At 40.6% G+C, this 10,999-nt stretch overlaps 1 protein-coding gene across 1 annotated transcript; it reads left to right on the top strand.

Annotated features, from left to right (window-relative positions):
* The first annotated feature begins 1,967 nt into the window (after positions 1–1,967).
* LOC128589867 (programmed cell death 6-interacting protein-like) lies at positions 1,968–5,086 on the top strand. Its single transcript, XM_053596682.1, is given in 4 exon segments — positions 1,968–3,944; positions 3,946–4,042; positions 4,045–4,496; positions 4,498–5,086. Coding segments are annotated over 4 exon segments (2,589 nt in total). The 5' UTR covers positions 1,968–2,001; the 3' UTR covers positions 4,595–5,086.
* The last annotated feature ends 5,913 nt before the right edge of the window (positions 5,087–10,999 follow it).

Genomic DNA, 10,999 nt, shown 5'->3' with positions numbered 1-10,999 from the left:
AAGCTCAACCTTGAGGGGAGGAGGGCTGTGAGCTGATGTGGGCGGGGCCTCTGTGAAACCCCGCCTCTTGGCAGTGAGTCCGCCCTGGTCAGGGGAAGTTGTTTTGTTCCTCCAAGTAGTGAAGAATGTAGTCTGTCCCGGGATTTAATAAAATTTGAAAATAGGGAAAAGAGTCAGAAGGAAGGAGGCAGGACAAGGCCTTAGGCTCCTATGAATAAGATATTAAAAAACCTAGATCATACTGGGTTTATTTTGTTAAACAAAATCATGGGAGGCCATTATTGTGGACCGAGCTTCTGCTGAGGCCCGAACAAGACTAAACAAAAATGGAATCGCTTATAGCAAATGCTACATAATAAAACTGGAACTTTAAAGAAGCAGATAGGTCCCAAATCAGACCAGTGTTTTGTCTGTGTTTTACTTCCCAGAAACAGATTTCACCATAATAAGGAAGTCCCTCTCCCCACCCAACCCTTACAAAAAAGTAACCTGAAGTAACTGGGGTTTGTCCTATTGTTCTTTTTCCTTGTGCCCACCTTATAAAATCCACAGTTCTATTTCCCAGGGGCACTTGAGAACAAATAAGTCCATTTCCTATGGTGACAGAGTGACATATACAATGCCTAAAGTTTTGATCAGTCTCTCAAAATTGAGAGGTAAACCAAAAAGGAAAAATTGTTAAGTTTAGTCTAAAGCTACCCCTTTACATATTTTAAGTTCATCCTAATGGTTTTTCCATACATAATGAACTGTAGCCTAAATAGAGGCATAAACAAGCTATAACCTGCTCTTGTTCCAATAACAGAGTTTCAGCTAATCACAGGTAGCCAGCAGTTGGAATAAGGCAAATGCCAGCTGTAGCTAAGCCAGCTATTTCTGTACCTCACTCCCATTTTCTGTGTCATTTTCCTTTTCCTTTCCATAAAGATTATCTGAACATGTGACTGACCCAGAGTTGTTCTGAATCTATTCTTGTTTGTGGGAGTACCCAATTCTCGGATTGTTTCTTATTCAATTAAACTCTGTTAAATTAGTTTGTCTTAAGTTTTTCTTTAAACAGTTTTCATTCAACCTCTACTTACTGATTGCAAGGCACTGAGCTGGGTGCTGTAATAGCTACTACCCCACAAGACCCCTCAAAGAACCCAACCAGTTTGTTAAGTCATGAAATAATATCATCATGCCTGTTATATAGTTTCTTGGAGGAACTTCCATGAACGCTTCACTTTTTAATCCATTGGAGAACAGAAAGGGTGTCAGCTTGAAGCTGAGAATGCTATTTCACACGTATCAAAAATATTTACAGGTGAAATGATACCACTTCTGGAATTTGCTTCAAAGTAATGAGAAGAGAAAGTAGGTGAGGAATGCAATTAAACCTATGAGTGGATAATTGTGTAAGCTGGTGAAAGGTACATGGATGTCTACTGTGATATTTACTTTTGTTTAGGTTTGAAATTTTTCATAATTAAAAGCTTTAAAAAATCATGCTGGGCACAGTGGCTCACAACTATAATCCTAGGACTTTGAGGGGCCAGTGTGGGAGATGAGCCCAGAAACCCAGGAGTTTAAGACCAGCCTGAAAAACATGACCAGACTCCCAAGTAGCTGTACTGCCAGCTACTTGGGTGCTGAAGCAGGAGAATCGCTTGAAGGTAAGAGTTTGAAGTTGAGCTGTGACAACTTCAGAGCACTTTAGCCCATGCAAAAGGCTCTGTCTTAAAAAAAAAAAAGAAAGACAAAAACTTTAAATTAAATCTCATTTAATAAATTTTGCAACCCAAAGAGGGAATTTGGCGCTAGAGAACTAGGAAATGCAACTGCAGCAATACAAATTCTTACTCTTACTTGTATTCCCAGTACTTTGAGACACTCAGGCTAGAGGAGGATTGCTTGAGGTCAGGAGTTCAAGAGCCTGGGCAACATAGCAAGGCCCTGTCTCTATAAAATTATTTTTTAAAATAATGCTGTTTGACCCGAACGGCGGCCGAGGCGCTCATCATGGCGACATTTATCTCGGTGCAGCTGAAGAAAACCTCGGAGGTGGACCTGGCCAAGCCGCTAGTGAAGTTCATCCAGCAGACGTACCCGAGCGGCGGGGAAGAGCAGGCCCAGTACAGCCGCGCGGCAGAGGAGCTGAACAAGCTGCGCCGCGCCGCGGTCGGTCGCCCGCTGGACAAACACGAGAGCGCGCTCGAGACACTCCTGAGATACTATGATCAGATTTGTTCCATTGAACCCAAATTTCCATTTTCTGAAAATCAGATCTGCTTAACATTTACGTGGAAGGATGCTTTTGATAAAGGTTCGCTTTTTGGAGGATCTGTAAAATTGGCTCTTGCAAGTTTAGGATATGAAAAGAGCTGTGTGTTGTTCAATTGTGCAGCCTTAGCTAGCCAGATTGCAGCAGAGCAGAACCTGGATAATGATGAAGGATTGAAAATCGCTGCTGAGCATTACCAGTTTGCTAGTGGTGCCTTTTTACATATTAAAGAGACGGTTTTATATGTTGTAAATAGAGAGCCGACTGTGGACATATCTCCTGATACCGTTGGGACCCTCAGTCTTATTATGCTGGCACAGGCCCAGGAAGTATTTTTTTTTAAAGCTACAAGAGATAAAATGAAAGATGCCATTATAGCTAAATTGGCTAATCAGGCTGCAGATTATTTTGGTGATGCTTTCAAACAATGTCAGTACAAAGACACTCTCCCCAAGGAGGTGTTCCCTGTCTTGGCTGCAAAGCACTGTATCATGCAGGCCAATGCTGAGTACCATCAGTCTATCCTGGCAAAGCAGCAGAAGAAATTTGGAGAAGAGATTGCAAGGTTACAGCATGCAGCAGAATTGATTAAAACAGTGGCATCTTGCTATGATGAATATGTCAATGTGAAGGATTTTTCTGACAAAATCAACCGTGCCCTTACTGCAGCAAAGAAAGATAATGACTTCATATATCATGATCGAGTTCCAGACCTTAAAGATCTAGAACCTATTGGCAAAGCCTCACTTGTGAAATCCACCCCAGTCAATGTTCCCATCAGTCAGAAATTTACTGATCTATTTGAGAAGATGGTTCCTGTGTCAGTGCAGCAATCTTTGGCTGCCTATAATCAGAGGAAAGCAGATTTGGTTAACAGATCAATTGCTCAAATGAGAGAAGCCACTACTCTGGCAAATGGGGTATTAGCTTCTCTTTATCTCCCAGCAGCAATTGAAGATGTGTCTGGAGATACTGTACCTCAGTCCATATTGACTAAGTCCACCTCTGTGATTGAACAGGGAGGCATCCAGACTGTTGATCAGTTGATCAAAGAACTACCTGAACTATTGCAGCGAAATAGAGAAATCCTAGATGAGTCATTAAGATTGTTGGATGAAGAAGAAGCAACTGACAATGATTTAAGAGCAAAATTCAAGGAACGATGGCAAAGGACACCATCCATTGACCTCTATAAGCCTTTAAGAGCAGAGGGAACCAACTTCAGAGCAGTTTTAGATAAAGCTGTGCAAGCAGATGGACAAGTGAAAGAACGTTATCAGTCTCATCATGACACCATTGCACTTCTGTGTAAGCCAGAGCCTGAGCTGAATGCTGCCATTCCTTCTGCTAACCCAGCAAAGACCATGCAGGGCAGTGAGGTTGTAAATGTCTTAAAATCATTGTTGACCAATCTTGATGAAGTAAAGAAGGAAAGAGAAGGTCTAGAGAATGACCTGAAATCAGTGAATTTTGACATGACAAGCAAGTTTTTGACAGCTCTGGCTCAAGATGGTGTAATAAATGAAGAAGCTCTTTCTGTTACTGAACTGAATCGAGTCTATGGAGGTCTTACAGCTAAAGTCCAAGAGTCTCTAAAGAAACAGGAGGGACTTCTTAAAAGTATTCAGGTTTCACACCAGGAATTTTCGAAAATGAAACAATCTAACAATGAAGCTAACTTAAGAAGTTTTGAAGAATTTAGCTACTGCATATGACAACTTTGTTGAACTTGTAGCTAATTTGAAGGCGGGCACAAAGTTTTACAATGAATTGACTGAACCAGCCTGGTCAGGTTCCAGAACAAATGCAGTGATATAGTGTTTGCACGGAAGACAGAAAGAGACGAACTTTTAAAGGACTTGCAACAAAGCATTGCCAGAGAACCTAGTGCTCCTTCAATTCCTATACCTGCCTATCAGTCCTCTCCAGCAGGAGGACATGCACGGACTCCTCCAACTCCGGCGCCAAGAACCATGCCGCCTACTAAGCCCCAGCCCCCAGCCCGGCCTCCACCTCCTGTGCTTCCAGCAAATCGAGCTCCTTCTGCTGCTGCTTCCGCTCCAGCTGGGGCTGGGACCTCTGCACTGGCTCCATCACAGACCCCGGGCTCAGCTCCCCTTCCACAGGCCCAGGGACCACCCTATCCCACCTATCCAGGATATCCTGGATATTGCCAAATGCCCATGCCCATGGGCTATAATCCTTACGCCTATGGCCAATATAACATGCCGTATACACCGGAGCCCTGGACAGGCTCCGTACCCAGGACCCCAGCAGCCTTCATATCCTTTCCCTCAGCCCCCACAGCAGTCCTACTATCCACAGCAGTAAAATGTCTGCTCAGGAGCTCAGCTGGTTTAGATCAGAAGGAAAGAAATACCAACCCTGCAATAAGTGTACTAAACTCTACACTCTGGTTAATGTAACATACTCTACTGTACTGAATGCAGTGTGTGATTTCTGTCTCAGCTAAAAGCAAAAAGCTGTGCCTCAGTTGCACATTTGATTATACATGTGAGATTTGCTGCTATTACAGTGGGGTATAATAGGATTTGAAATAAATTACATTACATTTCATAAAAAGTAAAAATGAGAAATTAAACCTGCAAGTGAAACATTTGAAACTATTATATTTTCTATGTAAGACACGATTGGGACATCAGATACTTACAAAGATGGATTTAAGTATGGATATTCAAGAACAGTAAGCTTTCTTTCTCTTTTAGTTTCTTGATTTGGTTTAATTTCCATTATGCTATTTTGCATAATCAAGACATTGTAAATCTTATAATTTAAAAATAAATTACTTAAGAACAAAAAAAATTATTTTTTAAAATAATATATAAGTTCTTAATCTTTTTTTTTTTTGAGACAGAGTCTCACTTCGGTAGAGTGCTAGTGGCATCACAGCTCACAGCAGCCTCAAACTCTTGGGCTCAAGCGATTCTCCTGCCTCAGCCTCCCAAGTAGCTGGGACTACAGGCGCCCGCCACAATGCCCAGCTATTTTTTGGTTGTAGTTATCATTATTGTTTGGCAGGCCCAGGCTGGATTTGAACCCACCAGCTCCAGTGTATGTGGCTGGCACCCTAGCTGCTGAGCTACAGGCACCGAGCCTATGTTCTTAATCTTAATATAAGAATTAGAGATATCAAAACTTTGGTGATACAGAGAGACAAGATGAGGAAGCTATAGGTCAGAAGAATGTTATTGTCAGTGTCAAGCTTTGAACCTGTCTCTTATTACTCCTTCTAGATTCTGTCCACTCCACTAGTGAGGGGGTATGGCTTATTACTGCCACAATCTTTCCCAAGAGGTCTGAACTTGCACCTTCATTCATGTTCAAGTATTTATTAAACACCTACTAGAAGCAATCACTATGCTAGCCTCTTGAGATATGAAAATGCGTTGTAGATACAGTTTCTGACTTCAGGGAACTCAAGGTCTCATGAGAAACTGGAAATTTGCTGTATGAACAGAAAGAAGAGTGCTACGTATGTCAGCCTCGCATTTAGAGGATGATGGTAACCTTGATAAGAAGAATCCTGAAGGGCAGCTGATGTATAAGCAGCCAGATTACGGTTAGTAAAGGCTTATAAAGCTCACAAGTAGGAAAGTCTAATCTGTCTAATAAACTGAACAAGAGCCTTACACATAAAGCACGGTGTTTGTGACAAAGTTGGAGAGGTAGGTGTGAGCAGACCATATAGGACCTCTTAGACCAGGGTTAGACGTCACATGTAACCCAATTTACGTTTTGTGAAAGTCTAGATGCTGTATGAAAAATACATGGGAGGAGAGCAAAAATAGAAGTAGGAGCAGCTGGTGACTCTTGTGTGCCCAGTGGGAGAAGGTGTAGAGGCTTTGTTGAACAAGTGAAGTAAACTGATTTGATCTGTGTTTTAGAGAAAAGATGACAGGACTTAGTACTGGATTGAATTTAGGGATAGGGAAAGGTAAGAATCACGAATAATTTTTAGGTTTCTGGACTAAGCAACGATATGGAAAGGATACATCTCCTGAGATGTATCCACTGGAAAGCTCAAGAAAACAAGAGCTTGGTTTGGCAGGTGTTAAGTTTGACAGTCTTGAACAACTTTCCAGCAGAATTGTCAAGGAGAAAACCGAGTGTAGGAATAGGACCCAGAGACAAGGCCTGAGGTGAAGATATAAATTTGGGAGTTGAGATGATATTTTAAACCACAAGACTAGGTGTAGGAAGAGAAGGATAAGCACCTCATGTAAAGTCCTGAAGAAATTTTATATTTAGAAAATTGAGAGAGGAAAAGTAACCACTAAAAGAAAGAGAAAAGAAATGGCTAGAAGAATGGAAGGAAAACAAGGAAAGAATTATGTAACAGTGAGAGAGAGGCTTAGGTTAACTAGCTCCTTTTTGTTTCTGACCCCTTTGTAATATCCTTTAGGTTAAAAGCTTCTGCTTATCTCTGTATATAGGCCAACTAATTGTAAGAAGAATTTAACTTATAGTTCAACTCTAGAAGAAAGATGATAACTATCTCTTTCCCAAAGCTGGGAAGATAAGAAAAATATACACACAAGTAACAGTGATGTGTAAACCCTTTATAGCAACATCCTCACATGACCTACTCCTCCAAAGTTAACTGACCAAGAGCAAACAAGTTTGATAACCTCCTCAGGCCCTCACTGACACCTAGATGTCTGCCATCCTCACTTACCTCTTGCAACCACCCTCTCCTCCCCTTGACATAAAAAGGAGCCAAATGTACACACTAACTTAAGATCGTTCTTTAGGGCATTAGTCTGCCATCCTCTCGGTTTGCTGATTCCCCAAATCATAGTTGCTTTCCTGGCCCTAACACCTTGTCTCTCAACTTACTGGCTGTCCTGTGACTCAAGAGAGGACACTGTTTCAAAATGATAAATATTGATTGCTATTGAAAAATATAGGGAGAAAAGAATGTAAAGTCAAGGCCGATTGGTGGTGGTGGTTGTTTCTTGGACTTTTTGTTTGTTTGCTGTTAGGACAGATAGTAGACATGTTTGTATGCTGATGGAAACACTCTAGGAGTGTTTCTCCTGCTTACTAAGAACTGCTGAAGGAGACAGTTCTTACTAAGGTAAGAGGGGAAGAAATACAGAGAGCTGGGAGTCACACAACCCCAGGGGACATTGTTCATGTTGTGTTCTGAGGTCTTGCTTCAGGAAGTACCACCCACTGAAAATACCTGTGAATCACACCTCTTGGGGTTGTGCATCAAAACAGTACAAAGAATTTAGAGCACATGTAGCAGAAGGAAATGAAGCATTTGTGGTAATGTTGGCCTTTTTTGAGAAGAGAAAGAAGAGAAGAAAAAATGGATACAGCTATCTGGAGAAAAAGAAAAGAGTTGCTTGTTCACTTTTTAAGAGGTACAGTGGTTCACACCTGTAATCCCAGCATTTTGGGAGTCTGAGGGAGGATGATTGCTTGAGGTCAAAAGTTTAAGATCAGCCTGGACAACATAACAAGACCCTGTCTCTTAAAAAAAAAAAAAATAGCCAGAAGTGGTGGCCTACACTGTAGTCCCAGCTACTTGGGAGGCTGAGGCAGAATTGCTTGAGCCCAGGAGTTCAAGGCTGCAGTGAGTTATGATCATATCACTGTATTCCAACCTTGGCAACAGAATGAGACCCTGTCTCAGAAAGGAAAGGAGAGAAGAGGGGAGGGGAGGAAAGGGAAGGGAAAATATTTCTTACCAAGTGAAGTTGGTATGTGGACTTTAAGATCAGGCAAAAGATCCAGGTTCAGTAACTTATTGACTATACGACTTTGGGAAAATTATTTAACCTCTATAAACCTGTTTTTCTATTAGTAAAATGGGATTTATAATAGTTATTATTTTATAAGATTGTGGCAAAGATTAAGTTCTATGTTCATATGTAAAGCTGTATCCTGGCATGTAATAAACGATCAGTGACAGTAATATGTTTATAAAGAATGTATCATGGAAACAATAAAGTGCTACTCACTTGTAAGGCATTCCTTTTTTTCCTTCTTGCTTGACCATGAAGAAGTTTCAGTATATTCCCAAATCAGAAACTAAAAATTCACGAAGGCTTTACTGCATGAAGTTAAATTTTAGAAACTGTGAAACTGCTTTATCAGGTTGCTAGGTAAAGTTTTCTTCTAAGGTATTTTTGGCTCTCTGTCTTCTCCCTGGAGAAAATTTTAAAATAAGTTATTTGTTAAAGTAAAGTGTGAAGCCAGGCTGCTAATGATGTAAAATACCCAAGGGAGACACACTTTTATTAGATTTTCACTGGTTCACAAAGCAGAAAAGATTCTGTTTCTTCAGTATTCAGAGCTATTTTGCTACACGTCCAGAGGCAAGGGCTTTTCCATGCAAGTGAGTTTCCTCTCTGGCATAATTCAGTTATTTCAGGGTGTTACCAATAATGGCCATGGGGAAATATTTTGACACACAGGTAATTTAAGAGATTAGAAACCTGGAAAAATCACACTCAGCTTAGTCCTCAGAGAAATATGGGGGAATAACATTTTAATTAGGTTTTAGTGATAGACAAATATTGTTTGTGAAAGGAGCATCAACCATGGGATGACACCATCATCATCTATCTCGATGGCCTCTGTTCAGGGAGATTCAGGAATTCTCAGTGTTGCTGCAGTGAGAGCGATTACAGCAGAAGGTATAGCTGAAAGAGGAAGATTTTCTGTGAGAATAAGAAACTCTTCAGAGAGACATTCTTTTTTTTTTTTTTCAGAGAGACATTCTTTAAATCAAAATTATCAGATTGAATTTTTTCATTCAGTCAGTAATATTTATCAAGTGTCTACTGTCATGACACTGTGGTCGATTCTATGGAGGGGTTCAAGATTATCAAGATGATAATCCCTGCCTGCTGGGTTCTCCTGGTCTCAGCACCTAGAAATAAGAAATAGTAATTAAATATGATTTAGAAAGAGATGCATGATGGGTATCCTTCTTAAAGCTTTGTAATATCAATAGCAGGAAAAATATTAAAGTGATTTTTTAGAACGCACACAAAAGCTTTATATTTAAACATTTTTGAAAAAGTATTCCACTATATCTTCAACCAGAAAGCAGTAGAGTCACCTAAACAAGGAATCTCCAGAGAATTTCAAGAGAAGTAAGGCAATCTTCATTCATTCATCATTCATCCAGCCATTTCTTCATTCAGTAACATTTGTTAAAAGCATCGCCTGTGTGCCTGGTACTACTCCAGAAATTAGGAAACAAAAATATAAAATCAAGGTGCCTGCCCTCAGGAAATTTCAAAGATAAAGCAATTGAATTATTTTAGATAACAATGATAAGTCAAGAACAGTTTGTTCTCATCCTTAAATTTATAATTTGCTTTTTGGAAGGTTCAGAAAAGATGATTAGTTTCTGGCAGGGTGATTTAGTTTGTCTAAGTTTATGAATTTCTACTAAGAAAAATATTTTAATGGCTCTTAACTCAGAACATGGGAGACAAAGTAATTAATCAAAAAGTGTTAAGAGGCTATGTAAGGTGGCTCATGCCTGTTATCTCAGCACTTTGGGAATTTGATGTGGAAGGATTGCTTGAGCCCAGAGAGTTCAAGGCTGCAGCTACCTATGATCACACCACCATTACACACTAGCCTGGGTGACAAAGCGAGTCTCTTAAAAAAAAAGTCTCATGCACACACGTATCCCTGAATCTAAGACATGGGCGTGGCTCATGAACCAAAAAACCAAATTCATCTCATTGGTGAATTTGACGGTCAATACCTATTATTGTTGGTCAAAAGAAGAGTGTACCAGCATCCAGAAGCCCTGATTCTTTCTTAGCTGATAGTCTAGGTAAATGATTTTTTAATACTTGTCACGTGTCATGTATTAAAAAGCTCAGCTTAAAAAAAAAAAAAAGTCTCATGGCTTGGTGCCAGTAGTTCAGTGGTTAGCCATATACACAGAGCCTGATGAGTTCAGACCTGGCTTGGGCCTGTTAATCAACAATGACAACTACAACAAGAAAATAGCCAGGCATTGTGGTGGGCACCTGTAGTCCCAGCTACTTGGGAGGCTGAGGCAAGAGAATCACTTAAGCCTAAGAGTTTGGGGTTACTGTGAGCTGTGATACCACAGCACTCTACCGAGGGTGACACAGTGAGACACTGTCTCAAAAAAAAAATGTGTCGGGCGGCACCTGTGGCTCAGTGAGCAGGGCGCCAGCCCCATATACCAAGGGTGGCGGGTTCAAACCCAGCCCGGGCCAAACTGCAACAAAAAAATAGCCGGGCGTTGTGGTGGGCACCTGTAGTCCCAGCTACTGGGGAGGCTGAGGCAGGAGAATCGCCTACGCCCAGGAGTTGGAGGTTACTGTGAGCTGTGTGATGCCACGGCACTCTACCGAGGGCAATAAAGTGAAACTCTGTCTCTACACAAAAAAAAAAAAAAAATGTGTCAAGAGAATGCATATAGGGTTAGAGAATAAATATATTCTATTAAGCATGTATGTGTCTGTACATACATTTATGTACAACTAATTACTATATTTTATACACACATACTCCAATTTAAACTTGAATCTTCCCTTCTTGGGATGGGAACGATTCTAGCTACCGATGATTATTAAATGCAAAATCTTAGACCTAATCCTGACTGTCTTTGTCCACTTTCCATTACCTATAACAGAATACCTAAAACTGGTAATTTATGAAGAAGGAGAATTTATTTCGAATTTCTTTCTTACAGAAATCCAAGGTTGG

The sequence above is a fragment of the Nycticebus coucang genome, chromosome 7, assembly GCF_027406575.1.
Source record: "Nycticebus coucang isolate mNycCou1 chromosome 7, mNycCou1.pri, whole genome shotgun sequence".
In the NCBI taxonomy this organism is placed as follows: domain Eukaryota; kingdom Metazoa; phylum Chordata; class Mammalia; order Primates; family Lorisidae; genus Nycticebus; species Nycticebus coucang.
The sequence above is the reverse complement of the archived record's forward strand: the minus strand, read 5'-3'. Positions and strand labels throughout refer to the sequence as shown.